The 19,871-nt window shown below is 44.5% G+C and overlaps 1 protein-coding gene across 31 annotated transcripts in view; it reads left to right on the forward strand.

Annotated features, from left to right (window-relative positions):
- The window catches only part of RBFOX1 (RNA binding fox-1 homolog 1), a 1,966,619-nt gene that overhangs the window by 1,909,313 nt on the left and 37,435 nt on the right, over positions 1-19,871 (forward strand). For 18 of the 31 annotated variants that reach the window (XM_075995067.1, XM_075995073.1, XM_075995069.1 and 15 more), the window contains 2 exons: positions 1,208-1,340; positions 12,486-12,525. In XM_075995067.1, the coding sequence (XP_075851182.1) occupies positions 1,208-1,340; positions 12,486-12,525 (173 nt within the window). Of the gene's footprint in view, positions 1-1,207; positions 1,341-12,485; positions 12,526-19,313; positions 19,357-19,871 lie in introns of all 31 variants that reach the window. The other 13 variants (XM_075995066.1, XM_075995072.1, XM_075995068.1 and 10 more) reach the window with 1 other exon arrangement.

The following is a 19,871-nucleotide window of genomic DNA, read 5'->3' on the forward strand; positions in this document are numbered from 1 at the left end:
ACCCTGCCAGAGGTTAGGGGTTCTGCAGCAGTCTGGGAAAGGGAAGTTTGGGTGTGCAGGTCACCTAAGTTAAAGAGTTCCCTCCACTGCAGGGCTTTCTGAACCTTTCCTGTGGCAGTCCTGGGACAGTAGCTTCCCAGACACATTTCATGAGCAGAGCACCGCTCCACCGATGGGGTTTGGAGCCACTGCCTGCTGCAGATTGGGGAGGACAACCCCGGTCAGTGCGGTCAAAGCACTATGAGGTTCAGAGAAACAAAAGGAGCTTGGAGGCAAAAGCGGTGTGTTTCCTGGCCCCCAGGGGCTCTGATGAGTCAGGATTTACATGCAGTGGGAGCAAGGACAACCCAGGTAGAGGCAACAGAGTTAATTTTCAGACTTAATCCCCACACACACCCCCTCTCCTTACCACACTGTCCTGCTCAGAGAATTATCCCCAAGGGAAGAAATTCCTACCCACGGCGCTCTCTTTAAGAGTTCTCAGACTTCTCTCTTTGTGATCTTGCTGGTTGCCTTTGCTTTTAAAAGCTGCATTAGGAGGTTCGGGACCTTGTGACACGTTGGTAATCTCCTTCTTAGGGCATGTGTGGTTTGTGCACTTACGACACAGATATGTGCCTGTAGGAATACTTACATTAAAAGTTTTCACAAACTATGTACGTACAGAAAGGGAAATGTGGAAAATAAAATGGGATAGGGGAAAAGCTACGAATAAGAAACTAACACTCCTGCAGTTTGGCCCCGGTGATAACTAGTATGTGGAAATATGTATGTATATGTACATATGTGCATAAGCACGCACATATAAATATGTGTATATTCCTGCACACATATGCATATACACATGTGTATATCGTGCACTCACATATACACATAAAACACATACGTATATGTAGCGATTGGGAAGACATGGCACATACCTCTTGCAATCTACCTTTTTTTTTTTTTAATTTAAGTTTCTGCAGGGAACTTTTCTCCTGTCGTTAAGAATTCCTTGTAAGTGTTTGTCACGCGCCATAGTGTCCGGGGCGGAGACACCACTGTCTTAACTAGCCGGTTCTCTCTGGAGTCCCACGGTGGCCTCTGCGCCGACTCCAGGCAGGGGTGGGGGTCCCGCTTAGCCCTGCAGGGACGAGGGTCGTGGGGAGGTTCCCTCCTTGGCAGGGCATGCGTCTGATGGCCTTTGCTCTCTCCTCTCGCCCCGCAGTGCCAGGCTTCCCGTATCCAGCCGCCACCGCCGCGGCCGCCTACCGAGGGGCGCACCTGCGAGGCCGCGGCCGCACCGTGTACAACACCTTCCGGGCCGCGGCGCCCCCGCCCCCGATCCCGGCCTACGGAGGGTAAGTTGGGGCAGCCTCCCTCCCGGGGCGGGCCTCCCTGCACCAGCCCTCCCTCCCCAGAGGCACGGAGCTGTTTGCGAGCCAGCGCATGATGGTCTTGACTTCCCCGCGAGAACCGCCCCAGCATGCAGCCCGGCGCGCGCCTGCAGTACAGCACCTTGCAAAGAGTATTGAAAAATGAGTGTAATTTGTCCTGTCATGGTTGGTGCCTTTAAGCATTCTACATGTCACATGTTGTTATGTAAATTCTCTTTGAGACTGAATGCTGGAGAACAGAGAAATGGTTACGGCCAAAGATGTATTTCTGATGATTGCAAACATCTGGTTATTAAGGAGGTTGGACCACATTCGCCCCTTGAATTCCTACAAGGAGGGACGGGAGGCTTTTCCTACATAAAAATCACTGGGGTGGTCTTGCTCCTCTCCCCAGATATCTTGCGCTTCAAGGGTTATGAGCCTTTTGCCCGAGAAGAGAAAATTAGGTGTGGAGTCAAATGCAAACATTCAAGAGTTAATGAAATTGGAGTTAAAGTGCATTTTAGTTGGCTTTTTCCAAAGTGGCGTTAGCCATCCTTTCTCCTCTGTGGGGAAAATGCAAACTGGTCTGTTTCCCATTGCTGGTTTGGTCCTCCTGTGCATAGACGTTGGTATTGCCAAGTGACTATCAAGGAATGGTGGCGAATGCTCAAAAAAAAAAAAAAAAAAAGAAAAAGAAAACGTGGTGCTGATTGGTAGCGATCCTGAAAAGCTAGTTAGTCCCTCTGTCCTTGTGTGAGGGATGGTGCTAGAATACTCCTGCAGCCCTCAAGTCAGGAGAGAGGGAAGCCTATCAGGTGGTGGCCCTAGACCAGGGGACATTCGCAAGGTCTAGAGATAGTGTTGGTTGTCACAGCAGGAATGGAGCGGTGCTGTGACATGTGTTGAGTGGAGTGGATGGATGCTAACACCCTCAATGCCCGGGACAGCCCCCCACAAGGAAGAGTTACCACGTTCAAAGTCAAGCTTGCTGCAGCTGAGAAACGCTGTTCCGTGGTAAATTCAGCTATGTCCCAAAGAGTCTGGCGTGAGGCTTCTCTAGCCAGCGACCGGCTTTCTGGTCTGTAGGAAAAGCATGACTGCATTTAGGATGGTCTGAAAAGGGTTCAGTGCATTTTTAAGAGCTCTTTTGCATGCGAATCTTTCAGAAAACCTGAATTAGCCTGGATCACCTCTCTCTTATGTTGATGGCAAGGGGAAACACCCTTCTTTTTTTCATCATTTATTCATGTCTCACCCATTCCAAGCTAGAACATTTGAAGCATTTCAAAAATAAGTGCAATAAAACAAAGTTAAGGATACCAAGAAATGAAACGAGGCGAAATCATTAGGAGAGGGAAATAAGTGCAAAGATAATAAGATAACGTCCATTGAGATTCTTGCGCAGTCATTAAAGTTGGGTCAACTCTGAGCTTCTTAGTGGACAAAGCAACAGCCAAACATATATATATATATTTTCAAGGATTAATTGGCTGTAAATTCTCCCTAGCTGCACCCCCCCCCAGTGTATCTGCACATCCTAACCCTTATATTGGACCATGTACTATAAGGAATCGTTGACAGTAAAATCTTTATCTCCATCTCTGTGTAACTGAGCCCATTTTATAGACCCAGAAATGCAGAAATAAAGATTTGTTATTCCCCAGCCACACAATGAGTTATGAAGGAAAAATGCCCAAGTTACCCTCTGAACTCACGTAATTACTAAAGCAAGATTCATAAGCTATAAATGCAAAATTGTACTTTTGTAACACATCAATTTGCTGAAAATCATTATTTCAGTACACGGTAATTGTAGCTCTTCGGTATATATACCATCAGTATCTTACTGCTATATTGAACAGAAATAATAAAGTAAAATTATATGGCTTATCCTCACATGAACAATTTATAAGAATCTCAAACTAGCACACCTGCTGTAAAGTTGAAATTTGCTAACTGTCAACAAACATGCTCTTTGCTGGGAATAAACACACATAACAAACTAATGCCATGTTCGCCAGGGAGAGACATAGACATTTCCAAATGGTGAAACAACTTCGGATGGGAATTAATTTTAATATTCTAGAGATGTTTGTGATCATTTTGGTCATAACGGTAGATCATACCTATTTGCTGAGAGTGTTGTGGCTGGAATTCTAAAACCCTACTTAGAAGTAAGATAGAATTCTCAACAGAGGGTAGCAGGTAGCAGGAGTGCCAGAAGGATGAGGGTGGGGAGTGAGGGTGTCCATTTCTGCAAGAATCTATCAGAGCATAGTGCCAGCCAGAAAGGAGGACATTCGGCTGATTGCCTGGTGGTTTCACTGGATTACAAACTGCCTAGAGTGGATTGGCAATGAATGAGAACAGTTGAACCTAGCATCTCAAACAAAGGTTTCCTTTTTTCCTCTGGATTGTTTGGCTTGGACTGCAGGAGATGGCAGGGGGCCAGCTCCTTTTGGACGGGAAGAGAACAGGTGGAGGAGAGAGGACCTTGATCTTGGGTTGAGTGGAAGCAAGTAGCAAAGAGGTTGAAAACACACACCTGTTCCCAGGAAGTGGCAGCATCAAGATTCAGGTGGTGCAGAGACGGTGGGAAATTCTTGCTGTCTTTTGTATAAAGTCCTTTAAAGGAAGATTCTGGAGAAATCTGCACAAAGATGTTTGACTGACATCTCTACTCTAGCCCAAGTCAGCTCAACACCCCTGACCCACAGCTCACACCTATCATGCACCTATTATGTGCCCTAAAGGTACAAAGACACCTTGAGAGGAATTTCTTCCAGTCTGTGCAGGGGACGACATATAAGCTAATAGTTTCAGTAATTGTGATAAGTGATAAGGTGGGTGGTGTACGATCACCAAGGAATGGTCGTTAGCCCAGCATGGATGTTTAGAGAAGGCTTCTCAGAAGAGAAGAAGTATGGGGTACACCAAAGTCCAATCATTTCCTAAATTGTCATGTTAAAATCTCATTCTATGATTCTCCCTCCTGCCTAGTGATCCCCCTCTTGCCTATGACATCACCCAGCAAACTGAATTTATTAGGGAAGAATTTATTCATATTTTCCCATTGTCACCAACTGAAAAGATCTCTAACTGCCAACCTAAACCTCTGTTCTTCATGATCTAATGTGAATCTATGTTGTTACTAAAATATCAGCCAAAATATGTGTCATCTATCCTAGGTCCATATGTGACTTCCGTATTTTTTTTTCATCCTGGGAGATTGGAAAAAAAAACAACATCCTGTAGAACTCCATGGCTACCTTTGTGGAGCCTTGGGTGAGCCTTGTAGGTATCCAACATCAGGATAGACACATGAGAAGAGTCACTAAGGATGCCCTTACAATCATCCATTTCCTTTTATTGACTTGATTTTCTCCTCTGCATCTTGATGTTATCTGAAGCCCCTCTAAGCAGCTAAAGAATATAGATTATGAAGAGGCCCTATTCTCTGTTCTGTCACATGCCTAAGTGGAAACTTCTTGCCAGATTATTATGTGATCTCTTCTCCTGGGGTGAGGTCTCTGCTATGGGTCATGAAGGGACCATAGGAACAAGTAGAAAGCCCTAGACTGAGCCAGCGAACTCCCTCTTTATTGCCAACATCCATTGCATGAGACCGGGGGATGAGCTAGAAGGCAGTGTCTGCACAGTCTGTGGGACTTTTGCAGTCATGGAAAGACACAGGCTTTGGGGCAGCTAAGAGCCCATTAATCTATCTCATGCTACCCTGGGTAGCCTACTTAACCTCTGTGTGTTAGGGACCGACATTCCACAGCCCCACCGGACAGAAAAGCAGAGACATTGAGGATGCAATCACACAAGAGGAGGTTTATTTTCTGGCTAGCCAGGGTCCAAGCCCCAGAGCACCAACGCAGTGGCCACTCTCGCAGGCAAGGACCCTCCTTTGTGTGTTAGTCCCCTTTTATAACTTAGTTGTTTACACACTGGTCATGCATCCACCCCCACAGTGATTTTTACTTCAGCCTGCCCCTGATAGGCCCTAACCTGTTCCGGGTCCTAGCTGAGAGACTCAGGTTTCTGCTCTCTTTGTCTTTTTCCTCTGCATCCCATAATATACTCATAATGCCTTGCGGTTAGCAAACAAGCAGTGAACAGAAGCTGGAAGGTGTCTATTGTCCTTGTAGCCCAGGATCTTACATGTGGACACAGTTTTCTTAAGAGGAGAGTGAGGAATGCTCCTGCTCCCATAGGGTTGATAGGGAGATCGTCAAGGTTACAACTCAGTAAGGTCCATCATACGACATGTGTTCAGTGACCTGTAGCTACCGTTCTTGAGGGTGATGTAGTTAATGACTTTTTCTCAGCTGCCCATACTCTTCTCTTTCCCAACATTCCATTTTGCTTGTAGTGAGAACATAGGCGGATCCTTTGTCTCTCCCTTTATGCATAATTTACCTCTTTACTAGAAGAGACACCTGCAGTTCACAGACCTCCATTTCCCCCAAATCACAGAGACAGGCTTGGACAGAGGCACTCTCATTTCTTATGGAATATATAGATTATAAATAAAATATGAACTAGTGAACAGTCTCAGAAAGAGTGGAATGGATGAGGCTGTCCATATTTGTCCTTGCATTTGATCCTGGAGTCAGTGTTGATAAGGAAGCCACAATGTCTGGGCTATCTTCCTGTGACTCAGGTTTGGGAGGAATTACCCATTGGGTAATATCAATCCAGGGAGCTGGAGGGAGCAGGCTGATACCTGTGGATCACGATGCCAGGTAGAAGCATTGGGGACACACCCACCAGACTTAGTACAACATCTGCTACAAAACAGCAGCCAAATCCCAATCTCCTCCCAGAAAAAACCCATGAGATTGGCATCACCAAGTTCTCGTTCTTAATTAATTATTAAACAGCTGCTCATCAAGTGCCTACTATGTGTTAACATACTGCAAGGAGGGGTGTACCATGGAGTGCTCCAATGGAGTACCACAGGAGATTTTTAAAAAATTATCATTCTAAGCCTGAGCATCCAGCATCAGCTATAGGGTTTTGGTCTTGGTTCTCTGGGTATCTTTGAGCAAGATATTCTGCACTTTCTCAGGTAATTAACTATGACACCTCTGTGTACACTTTCCCAGAGTTACCTTGAGAAATATTTTGAGGAGATTCTGTGCTTTTTTTGAGTATAGGAAAGATATGATAGTATCCCGGGAGAAAACTCCTTCAAGTTGGCCAGTGCAAGAATAAAACCCACAAATAAATCCTTTGGGAATGTTCTCAGGTTAGGTCCTTAAAAAGATTCTGACACCAGTCTCCGGGACTGCGTGGATGTATCTTTTTGTATAGAAGTCAGCCTTGCTTTCTGGTTTATTTTCTACATGTCTAATCCCCAACCTGTATTATCTGATGCTTAGGAACTTTTTCATTTGATAGAAACACTAGGAACTAAAGCTGTCTACCCATTTTCAGAATATGTTCCAGAATGCTCTGTAGCTTTTTTTTTTTTCTGGTGTGATTCCTTATTCAAATTCTTAGCCAATTTTAAAATGTAACTCAAAAAAAAAGCCTCTTAATTGAGTGAATTTATAGACAAACACTATAAATCAGTGGTCCCTAAGGCTTTTTTGGGAGAAGTGGGAGTGGGATTTCACAGATGCCTTTGTTAATCTGATTATAAATATGTGTTTCCCTTAAAAAAGTTTGTGTGGAAGTGTACACACACATACACAATTCTATACAGATGCCAGTAAGTTCGTAAACCTATCTGATATCCATTCAAAAGCAGCTCTGTTTGAATGCATTAAAAAGTTTAATTTATTTCCAGTTGGAAGGGGCAGCAGGGTAGAGTAGTTTTAAATAGCCTTTTCTACAAGAGTATATTTGTGGCTGGCGCATATTATATTACACAAACAGATTGTATAGTTTGGAGCATTCTGTACTTTCTTTCCTGTCTTTTAAAAGTAAACTAATTTGCTATAGTGCAATCATTCCCCGCTTGCATTCATCCAAATATTTAACTACTGCTATTACTTTTCTAAGAAAATGAGATGTGCATTTGCATTATGTTCTTGCAAAAAGCAAACTGCAGTCCTGAAGTGATTGACAAGCAATACAATTACCTTTGCATGGCTAGACAGACCATCTCTGCATTAAAATAGGGCTGCACCTGTTCAGTGCATGATGGCAACTCTCTTCTCTTATGACTGGGCTGTGGTTAATTGATCTATAGCTGTGTCCCAGATAGGGACCCCTGTCCCTCTTTCCCTACATATTTGATATTTTAAGTGCAGGTGTTTGGTGAGCCTTTAAAAAGTATTTGGATACATTCTTAGAAACTAGCGAGAGACTTTGTGTTAAGAACTTCCCTGTATCCAGCTCCTCCTTTAGAATAGGACCTGGGAGGCTCACCTCCAGTTTTGTCTCAAATGTAAAGAAAGTAAAGTGGCACTTGGAAGGTGGCGTTCCATAGAGCAATGATTCTCTTAGTCATTAGACCAGCAGCATCAGTATCACCTGTTATTAGAAATGCAAATTCTTAGACACTCCATCCATTTATGTTGACTCAGAACCTCTGGGCTGGGCACGGGCCAGTTCAGCAGGTCCCTCAGCAGTTGTTTCTGACGGACACTGGCGTTCGGCCACCACTGCGCCTGCCGCAGTAGTTGAGTTGGGGCTGTGGAGCCAGACCACCTGGGCTAGCATCCCAGCTGGGTCAGTACCTAGCACTCCTCATTTCTGTTTCTACGTGTTTAAAGAGGTGGTTATAATATCACCCACCTCACAGGGATATCGTGGGGATTCAATGGGAGAATGAGCACAGAGCGTTTAGATTTGGGACTCATCCACGCTCATTTCTCTATACACGTGAGCAGTAGTAGTAGTCATGGTGCTTGTGCTATTACTACTAGCTTGGGAGAAAAACGCAGCATTTTGGTAAAACTGGCAACCTATTAAGTGGCTTCATTTCACATTACCAATGAGGACAACCATATTGGTTCCTCCTTTTCTTGTTTCAGAGTTCCGGTGAAGGTAGATCACTCGCCCTCCCCTTCATTTCTCTCCAAAACGTGCAGGCATGCATTGAAAAAAAGCAATCCCTTCATGAGGTGGTTTATAATAGTAGCTAGAATTCTTCCTTTCTCCTTGAGGGCTTCTGAAGCCTTAACGCTAGAAATTATGCCCTTCCTCCAGGCCCTGCGAGAAACCAGGTGCCTCCCAGCCACCTGGCCTTTCTTCGGCTGTCCCTTTGCCTGGGATGTGCTTCCTTCCTCTCTGCCCCGCTAAGGCTGTGAGATTTCTGTCTTTTTTTTTTTTTTTTTTTTTTTTTGAGACAGAGTCTCACTTTGTTGCCCAGGCTAGAGTGAGTGCCGTGGCGTCAGCCTAGTTCACAACCTCAAACTCCTGGGCTCAAGCAATCCTCCTGCCTCAGCCTCCCGAGTAGCTGGGACTACAGGCATGCACCACCATGCCCGGCTCATTTTTTCTATATATATTAGTTGGCCAATTAATTTCTTTCTAGTTATAGTAGAGACGGGGTCTCGCTCTCGCTCAGGCTGGTTTCGAACTCCTGACCTCGAGCGATCCACCTGCCTCGGCCTCCCAGAGTGCTAGGATTACAAGCATGAGCCACCACGCCTGGTCGAGGCTGTGAGATTTTGGGGCTGTGAGATTTCTGGGCTGCTCTCTGATGCCAGCGGGGCCTCCTTCCACGACACGCCCACGGTGCCATTCCTCTCTTCCGCGGCACCTGTCCCACCTGTGGTTTTGCATTTCCGCACGTGGCTTTGTGGCTGTGCACCCCACTCCCCTGTAAACTGCTGCGAGAGCAGGTTCCCTGGCGGTGGGGAGAGGTCGCTTTCCCGGCTCTGCATGCCCTGGCACCGGGGGATAGTCAGCCTCTCAACCGCGGAGAAATAGTCCTTGTCGGTCGGTTGGTTGGAGTTTAACGACACGAGGAAGCTAGATCACAGTTTCTCTTTGCTTCGATGTCTCACGAAGGTGGGGTGCCAGAGTTTCCAAAGTGACTTTTCCACAGCCCACGGTGGGCGGGCAGAGCCCTACTGCGCAGGGACTTCCCAAGGGCGAGCATCAGGGCAGGTTCTTTTCTCACTTGTGGGTGTTGCTGGTGCAGAGGGGCTTGGCGTGGAGGCATTCCACTGGCCATGGTGGTGTTAACCTGTCCTAGGGAAAGATGGGACCAGTTTCCCAGCCCACGCTCAGCTCCAGCCGCAGCAGGAAGCCCCGCTCCTGGTCCCCACCCCCACCACGTGCCCCTGGAAGGGACCCTCCAAGGCCTGGGCTCGGCTACTTATTCACAGAGGAGCAGAAGCAGATGAGGGTCCTGCCCTACAAATATTTAGAAAAAGTCATTGTTTCCCATTTAAATGTACACATTAATATCTGGTGGGAAATATTAATATTTTGTTTACTCTTGGAACCCTTTCTGCCTAGTTAGTCTCTTGCCCTGGTCTCCTAGTTCAGGTTCTAGATTTTGAATGCGGGTGGTTCCCTTCCTCTCCTCCATTGACAGCGGCCGTGGATGTTCAGTAACCAGATCACAGACAAGCCTGGGCCTTCAGGGGCCCCTCCTCCTGCGCTGTTACTGGCTATCAAATTCTACATGGAGTTAATTTTAAAAAGGGACTCTGTGTCACCTTTTGCCACCTTCTAAAGCCTCACCTTCCAAATATGGGCCTCATCCACTCAGCAGATCGTTATTGTACATCTTCTGGGTACAAAGTGATGTGTTGGGCGTGTTGAGACAGAACGTTGGCTAAGCCATTGGGTGCACCTTTCAAGGCGAAATGAGCCACGGATGCAAGTACCTTTAGTACGAGGCATAAATTGAGGGGTGGCCCAGGTAAGGATCTGAAAAAGTCGTACCTGGGGTTCCTAAGTGGAGCAACTAACTCAGCTGCAGGTGGACAGTGAGTCACAGAGATGGTGACATTTAGTTGGAGCTACAGTGTTAATGCATCCCTTTACAAAGGTTGCATTACTATAATCCTCCCTTGGGGTGGGCACTTACTAACCTCTTTTACCGTTTTGCAAATGAGTAAATGAAGCTCAGACATCTCAGTAATTTGTCCAAGGGACCCAGCTATTGGTTGGGGTGCTGCAGCTTGACGCAGAGGCCCGTGCGTTTCCCATCTAACTGAGCCCTTGAATGCTCGTCTCTCTGCTTTTGGATGGGGAGTGTTGGAAGAAAAGGCATGCCAGCACAAGAAATAGCATGTGCACAGGCATGGCAGCATGGAAAAAAAAAAATGGGGCAGAGGCCGTTTTGATACAGCTACACGATCAGTCCTGCGGTTTGGGGGTCCAAACTACACATTCGTTGCTTGCCTCTTTTATCAGCTCTGTTCCAAGTCCTGTAGGCAGAGGTTGATCCTGCCTTCTGACCCCAACAGGCACTTTCTGTTGTTTATCTCTGCATGTTGGAAATGTTGAGAGAGAATTCAGAGTATAGCTCAGGATGCTGCGTACCTCAGTATCCTGGATTAGGGTCTTACGCTGCTTGACAAGTGCTCTTGTGAACTGTAGCCCTCCTGGATCAAAAATGAGCAACAACTGAGAGCTGATCCTACCAACCTCCTTAGCGTGTGAAATCCCTGCCACGCTTTTAAGGATAACAGTACTTGGGGTTTGGTCAACCAACTCCAAAAAAAAAAAAAAAAACCCTGAGAGGCACACTATGGTGTTCTCCAGCAAACCAGTGTCACCACCGTCCGAGCGTGTGCGTGTGTGTGTGTGTTGCAAAGTGCCTTTCCTCGGCTCAATGCGCTTCGCTTCCGTGGGGGTTCACTCTGCTGCTGGAACCTGCTGCAGTCCTTTGCGAATCAGGATTGTGCTTCCATTAGAACCCAGCGTCATTCAATGGTGGGGCTCATTAGTCCTTTGCCAGAATCATAAATCATCTAGAAGCTCCATGGGAAGACATCTGGGGAGACTGTCAATAACAACTACTATCCTATGAAAAACACGCGTTTGGAAACACAGATGTTTATATGCAAGATAGCCCGTGATACAAAAGCCTGTAAAGTATACGTATGACCCTCATTAAACGTGTCTTAATGCTCAGAAAATTTCCATCATCACTTTCCCACGATTCCATAGCTAAGGACTTCTCTTCCCAGTTGTTGTACTCAAGGTACACCCAGAAACTTCTGGAGAAGTCCAGAATCATCCCCTGCCCTTGGTAGCATCTTCCTTCTGGGGTGCTGACTCTATAGGTGGTGATCAGAGAGCGGCCAGGAGTTGGGCTTGTTCAGTTGTAATGCGGGGCTTTGCTTAGTCTGGATATGATTTACATGACTGTACACATATGCAAACACACACTGATACAGCTATATACATTCTCCCACATATTCACACACATACGTTTATACACATGTGTGATGTATACAAGCACAAACACATGCATTCCTATATACCTGCACATATTACAAATGCACACAATACATTTGCACACATACACACATATGCACCTGAAGCACAAACATATACACAATCATACATGTTAATATATTCTTGCAACACACACAGATGTGCACATGCTCTCACACCCCTGCAGAGGTATTCTCCTATATTTACCGTAAGAGTGCACATGAAATTACCGAATGATACTGCGGTGTGAAAAGAATAGAGATGAGAATGTTCGAAAGAGTTTGGGATGCCCAGCTCCCTAAGGCCTTTCACCTGTCACCCATGTTGAAAATGCACTACAATCTGCATCTCTACCCTTGCAATCATATCCTTGAACGAATGTTGTTTTCCTCAGGAGGGGCGGTGGGGGGGAGCTATGCGGTTTGACTGCAAACTCTGGCCTTTTAAGAAGCTCACGTCTGTAAATCTCAACCTCTTTGCATTTTCAAGTTGTGCGTTTCCGCACTCCTTCCCGAGAGAGTGGAAGGTTCGGTGCCCAGCACGCCACCAAGTCCTGAGACTGGGCCGACACCCAACCCCCGCCTAATTCTCTCAGTTTGACCAACTGCTGTTGTCTCCAACCTCCTTAACTGATGTGAAAACGACCCTCGGTTCCTGTGTTTTGGACCTTGTGACCAGACTAACCTCGCCAGTGCAGGGGTCGGTGTGTCTGCATGGGGAAAGGCACTAATATGGATGTTTCTCTTTGTGTGTGCACCCTTGCAGTGTTGTTTACCAGGATGGATTTTATGGTGCAGACATTTATGTAAGTATCCATTAACGTGCATGCTGTCCTTGTTCCCTCCCGGAGTCATTCTTTTTGCAAGTTTGCTGCTAATTTCTCCACTGGGTGTGGTTGATCTTCTCTTCCTGGGCTGTAGGAAAGGATCCAGTGATGTATCTTGCAGGGCTCATGAGCTCTTCAGAGATGCCCATTTGCTGTGTAGTTGAGTAGAATTAACTCCTTGATCAAGTTCAGAATAAATACAACCCCGTTCAAAAAAATCTGGCGTTTCTCTAATGCCAATTAAAAACCTCATCCCACCCCCAAAAGAAATTGTCTCTAAAGTTCTCAATATGGTCTGTGTGTTTTCAGTATAATATTTAAGGATAACAGCTATAGTTACCAGCTGCAAAGGGTTAAAAGATATTTTCATGGCTGATGTTTTTGATGTTTTCCTTATAAATACTTATTTATCACAACAACCCTGGGAAGACTCTCTCTCTCTTTTTCTCTGGACATGGATGATTTTAGCAAGAAAAATCTAGTTCTCTTAATAAAATGTATTTCAATTTGAGCATTAAGCCCTCATTTTCTTTAACCTTTTGATTTCCTCCAATTCCCCCAAAACAATTACCTGATATAGAATGATTTGCCAAATGGTATCACTTTATTAAATTTTTTTTATGTTTAGAAAAAAGTAGGATATTTCTCATGATGGGGACCATGATTAAACTTAGCTGTGTCAATCTTAAAGGTTGTTATTGTCCCACGTTCTGATAGGAACATCAGTGTTATGGAAATGACTTGGAATAAAAACAGTTTCAAATAAGTGGGCAGTATCAGGGGTATTTTCTAAACCAAATAATTTTTTTTGTTACAAAAGACCTTGAATGAGTCAGTTGGAGTCATATTTTTTTGTTTTATAGACTAGATAACAAAGAAAACTAAAACCATATTTCTGACCAAATTGATGCTATTTACTGGAAAATGAGGAAGACATTGGCTATTTACTTTTATTCCTTTTGAATTACAAATCATTGCAATTTTGAGACGTAGTGTCACTCTCTATCAATGAGGGACTTAGTTGACTTTTGTTATTATTGTATTAAGTATATGTACTATAATCTGTGAGTTAGTGTTTTTTTCCATAATAGAATAAGTAAACAACCTACATGTCCTTTGTTTACCCAGCAAACAACCAATTTCCTTTTTTTTTTTTCTTTGTAGAGATTAAACTGCTCCTTCCCACGTCCTCTGTATTCAGACTTTCAGATGCTAAATTTTGCGGCAGGCTGGGGTGGGGCAGTTTGAAGCGCACCTGTTCCTCAGGTGCCTGATGAGCCCAAACTTGAGTCCACACCCTCCACCTCCGTGTAGCTTGTGGGTAGATGATGCAGTTGGCATCGTGGACTGGTGGCATTTGCCATCATGCAATGGCAAATGGAATAAGGACCCTAGTTGGCATAGCTGAATTTAGGGCTTTTTTTTTTTAATGTTGACTTTGGAAAGGTAGGGGAGTAAACAAGGAATGGAGACTTAAAAAAAATCCACCAAAAAGAAAACTTGTCTCCATCCGTACCCACCCAAGGGGGAAAAAATGTGGAAATTCCTGAGCCTAGTTAAAAATGAAAATGAAATATCATAGTTTATCATTTACTGAGTGTCCGCCTCTCTGGGTCTCAGTTTCTTCATTTGTAAAGTAACCATACCAAATGGAAGCCTGAATTTGTGGTTGGTCTCCTATGCATATTTCAAATGAGTGTCTTTTTTTAGCCTCATGGATTCTTGTATAGCAGGAAGTAGAAGCTACCTGAAGGCAGGTGCAGTGGGGATTCCACAAGAAAGGGAAAGAATGGACAGGCATCTTCAAACTATGGCCCACAGGCCACCTAGCACATTTATCCGGCCCTCCGGGTGTTTTTGCCGCCGCTGCCTGTCCTGCTTAGCAGCAGACTCGTCCCGGGCCCACAGTGCGCACTCTCCAACGGTCTGAGGGACAGTGAATTGGCCCCCTGTTTAAAAAGTTTGAGGCCCCCTGAGTTAGCGTAATTGACAGAGTATGCATCTGTATTGATTGGGGTGTGAGGCTATAATCAGAAAACCCACACAGCAAGGCACTCAGAGCAAAAAGGCAGAGTTAGAAAAAGGGGATTTGCAACATCTAGACTGAGGTGGAATGAGAAGTTCTGTTCAGGGAAGAAAGACACCAAAATAACCCTTTTTGCTTTTAGTCCTTTTTAAGGCACTTTCATTGCCCACAGATTCATCTTATTAGTTGGGCCAAGCCCACTGGGCCCGAGCATGCAGCATCCAAAAGTATTAACATCTGGGTGAGGTTTATGTGAAGTCAATAGAGGACTCGAGTCCCAGAACAGCACTTCCTCCAGTCCGGAGTGGCTTGGTATCTTTGTTTAGAAGACTCCTCCTCCCTCACTTTTCAGGCCACATGTACCAGCCAAAAAAAAAAAAAAAATTATATCATTTTCCTACTATTTATTATGATGACAATAAGATTTTTTCAGGGGGCAGTTCCAAATATGCAATTAGGTGACCGAAACACTTACTGAGATATTAATGTAGAGTTTTGCTTACTCAGCACATGTCTCTGCCCTGTCTCCAACAACATCGCTAGAATCTTGCAGACCTACATGAATATTTTGTTCTGTGTAAGGTGACAACTCTGGCATGTTGTTGCTGGGGTGTGTGTAGAACAATAATAAATACCATTGCACCACCCACCTCAGCAGCAGAACATGGGCTTGTAGACGGCCTTAAGTTTATTCAAGGAAAAGATATAATACGACTATTTCCTGCACTCTAGAATTCATGGAGCAAGATTCATCCTAGCTAGAAGTACTAATACATTACAGTCTCAAACGTGCTTTTTTCCCCAAGCCACTAGCCCTACCTCCCTTGAGGTACTAGTATGCTCTGATGAGTGGAAATGTCCCCTCTGCTCCATTTTTTAAAAGATGATGATGGTTAAAGACATTCCTGGAAAGTCATATGAGGTCCTATTTTATTTGAAGGAAGTTTTTAGCTTACCCCTTCCATCTCGTTAAAAATGGTGCACAGTAAATAGGTTTAAGACAATTCCGAGAGGTCCTGGTATGTGTGTTAGACGAATCAGTCACCTCTAGTGGGTTTCAACCTCTTCTTTCTCTTTAATTTTATTGGGCAGAGTAGTCAACTTCTAGCTTAGGTTACTTCCAAGGAAGGCAAGGGGAAGGGACTCAGGTTCTTCCTACTCACATAGTCCACCCTGGCCGGGTGCCACAGCAACTCAGCAATGACCTTGGCAGCGTCTGCTCTAGAACTGCTGCCCTTCTCTGGACACTCAGCTCCCTCCCTCCCTTGTCCTCTGTTCTTCTAGAACTTTCCATCCCTACCACCCGATACTGGAGCCCTGGGGCATTTCTCAGTCCTGTTGGAGCGTGTAGGATTTGAGAGACCTGCTTGAACCCTGCAACTGACAGGCCCCAACCTCCTTTCTAGAATTGTCTCCTGCTTAGCTTTCAAAGAAGAGAGGATAAGGTGGAGAGGGGTAGATGATCCTGGAGTTGCCCAAGGAGTAGACTTGTTATGAGATGCTGGAGCCAGACACGAAGGAAAAAACGGGGCAGCTCTTTCAGGCTGAGGGCAAAGAAAAAGCATCCATCGTGTTCTGGGGTTGAGCCCTGCAGGGAAACCACGTCTAGTCACAGTGGAGATGTTCAGACTCCCACTCACCTGAGATGATGGGAGGGTTCTGAGTGAGAAACAAGGTACGGCCGGGCGCGGTGGCTCACGCCTGTACTCCTAGCACTCTGGGAGGCCGAGGCGGGCGAATCGCTCAAGGTCAGGAGTTCAAAACCAGCCTGAGCAAGAGCGAGACCCCATCTCTACTAAAAATAGAAAGAAATTAATTGGACAACTAAAACTATATAGAAAAAATTAACTGGGCATGGTGGTGCATGCCTGTAGTCCCAGGTACTCAGGAGGCTGAGGCAGGAGGATCACTTGAGCCCAGGAGTTTGAGGTTGTGAACTAGGCTGACGCCACGGCACTCACTCTAGCCTGGGCAACAAAGTGAGACTCTGTGTCAAAAAAAAAAAAAAAAAATTAAAAAAACTAAAAAAAAAAAAAAAGAAAGAAATACAAAAAAGAAAGGAGGGTAGGAAAAGTCATTACCAGAGTCCCTCCTACTTGAGGACATAACACAGTTTTATTTAAAAAGTAGGAATTTAATTATCATAACTAGCATATCAAATCTACAAGCTTACTATTATTAGTGGTGCACCTTTAAATACATTCATATTTTTTAGAGATAATAGGTCTGTCTCTATTGCTCAGGCTAGAGTGCAGCAGCACTATCATAGCTCACTGCAGCCTCCAGGCTCAAGTGATCCTCCTCCCTCAACCTCCCCAGTATCTGGGACTACAGGTGTGTGCCACCACACCCAGCTACATTTTCTATTTTTTTATAGAGACAGGGTCTCGCTCATTCTATTCTTGAACTCTTGACCTCAAGCCATCCTCCCACCTCGGCCTCCCAAAGTACTAGGACTACAGGTGTGAGCCAACACATTTAGCCAAATAAATTCATTTTAATGAAAAAGTGGGTCAAGTTAAAAAAAATAATAATGGTAGAAAGTTGCCTTATAAGGACTAAGTTTCCTAGACATACAAATCTGTCTGTTATATTTAGGGGTGAAGCTGTAGATTTCATGAGGCCAGAAAGTGACCAGGGAGCAGAAATGAGAAGTGTTGTTAACTGAACAAGACACCTGTTGGTTGACCCTCTCAGAGAGCAGAGAATGTGGCATTTGATCCAAAGATCACTGTGGGAAATAAAAAGAGGGGCAGGGACAGGAGGAAATTATAGTGGAACTATAAAAAAGAATTCACAAAGTATTGGTGGAAACTGGAGTAAGAAAGTGGGGTTCTGGACAATGAGAAGAAGGGAAGGAAAGAGAGAGAGAGAGAGAGAGAGAGAGAGAGAGAGAGAGAGAGAGAGAGAGAGAGAGAGAGAGAGAACAATATAAATGTTAACCATGTTCCTTTTCATTAGGAATGCCCTAAGCTTCCTAACAATGGAGGCAAATCATGAGGGCCGCCTGACAAATACGTTCTGAGGTTCCGGTGCATTTTGCACCACTCCTAAATTCTGTATAACAAGTTTCTGGTTGACACCACGGCTAACACAATTATTTCTGGATTCATGTCACTCTGCCATCCCCGTATGTTAAAACAGAGAGGTGTCCTCATTTTGCCCATGTTTGAGCTCAGGAATGAGAAGTGTCGGTAGCTTTGGGGACATGGAAAGCTGGAAAGTAGGAATCGTCCAGATAGGAACCCCAGTCTTCATTGCTGGGACCCTGGAGGGGCTGCGCGTGGGGCTTCCTGTCCCCAGTCATCACGGGGAGGCGGCAGTCCAGCCGTGAGCCACACGTCTGCCTACGTGAGACGAGACGCTCAGCATTTTAGCCGTGTTGGCTCCTCTGTCCTCCCCACCACCCTAGCACAGAGGAATCTTATCACCTCCTTTTTTTTTTTTAAGGAGAGGAAACATTTCTTTTTTAGAAAAGAGATGAAATAATTTGCCCAGAAATCTTCCCCGACCCTGGATGCTGGAGCCCACGTGGCTTGACTGTAGCGTTCAACATGTAAGCACTAAACCCACAGACTGAAGTTGTCACCCTCATGGAGCAAAATCTGAGAAACACAGGGAAAGAAAGGCAAGGAGGAGAGTGAGAAGGGAGAGAACAATAGAATACGGGATGGTCGGGCCACCGGAGCGTAATGTCTGTACTTGAAACCTTCAAATAAACAATGAACTAGTAGGGGAGAGAGAGAGAGAATGAAGAACTTTGACAGTCATAGCTCCATAAGCATAGATTGTAACTTAAAAAAAAAAAAAAAAAAAAAAAGGTTAGTTAGAACTAAATTGGATAAGAAAGCCAGACTATATAAGAAAAAATTACACACACACACACACGCACACACATACATATCAGGTTACCAAGTTTCTTTAAATGTTCAGCCACCTCAATATGCGCCCCAGAACTGGAGAATTTTACTTCTGACTCGGCCCACTCACATGAAAGATTAGCCTCACCCACAAATATTAATAATTCTCGCATCCGAAAATTGCTTCCCAGTCTATGCAAGAGTTCTACGGGGATTTTTGTCAGTTTTATGTTTGAATGAAGTGATGTCATGTTAATGACTTGTATATTAGCAGTAGTATTTACACACACACACACACACATGCACAAATAGGTTTTATAGTTTATATATTAAAAGCAGCTTTGGTAGCTTTAGTGTAATTCATGCATTCGTGAAATGCAATTTTGCTCTCTGGGCTGTTAGTTGAGATTAATTTCACAAGTAAAGGTGTCAGTGCAGTTCTGGTCGCTACCGTGCTGCTGTCTTAACTACCTCAGTAATTAGGCATCTGAGTTAAATCCTCCACTATTCCAGAGAATTCCAGTCATGAGACAAAGAGACAAATTCGAAATAATTAACTGTTGAAATACTGTTTGAAAGGTAAGAAGCCATGAAATTATCCTTTTTGCATCTTTAAAAATAAACACAAGTTCTAACACCAATAAAATTAGTGTAATTCGATCCCCGTCTCTGCCTTTGTTTGAAGATTTACAACTAAAAGGGCCTGGCAATGACTATGACCAGGTTCCCCCTTAGGTTTGGTGGGTCGCTCCCCAAGTCTTAGTGAAGTCAAAGAAGCAAACTTGGAAACGAATGGCTTTGGAATTTCTGTCTGACTTATGCATTTTCTTTTATTTATTTCATTTTTGCATTGAAAACATTACATTTCTGTTTCCTTATAGAGTAGTGTATCAAGAGCCTGTGTATGGCAATAAGTTGCTGCAGGTATGAAATCCCGACTGGTGGAAAAACACATCACTATGATCATGGGTTTGCTGTGAAATCCTTACTAACAAGATAATTCTGGGGAAGGGAAATGTTCTCTAACATAGAAGGGAGAAAGACTTCACTGAATTTTCCAGTTTTGATATGAAATCTTCTAGGATACAGGTGGTCATTCCCATACCTTCTGGTATGTCCACTGATTGGCATGAGTGGTTCCTTCCAAAGATCACGGCTGTTTCCACGACTGTCGTTGGCCATAGCCATGGGCGTGGTTAGATTGTAAGTGTATCAAAAGGGAAGACTAGCTTGAATATGAATTTTTGTACTTAAAATGTATGTGGATTCAATCCATATAAATTCAATGAAAAGGATTAAAGGTTCTCACTGAACCAATTGGGTAGTTTTTCAGTAGGTTCCTGGAGTCAACTGGAATGGTTAAATCCAAACCTCTTATATATCCGGCTTTGAAGATCAGCATAGCTAACATAACCCTCCCAGATTTTATTGTAGCTGGT

Source organism: Microcebus murinus, chromosome 19 (genome assembly GCF_040939455.1).
Source record: "Microcebus murinus isolate Inina chromosome 19, M.murinus_Inina_mat1.0, whole genome shotgun sequence".
In the NCBI taxonomy this organism is placed as follows: Eukaryota; Metazoa; Chordata; class Mammalia; order Primates; family Cheirogaleidae; genus Microcebus; species Microcebus murinus.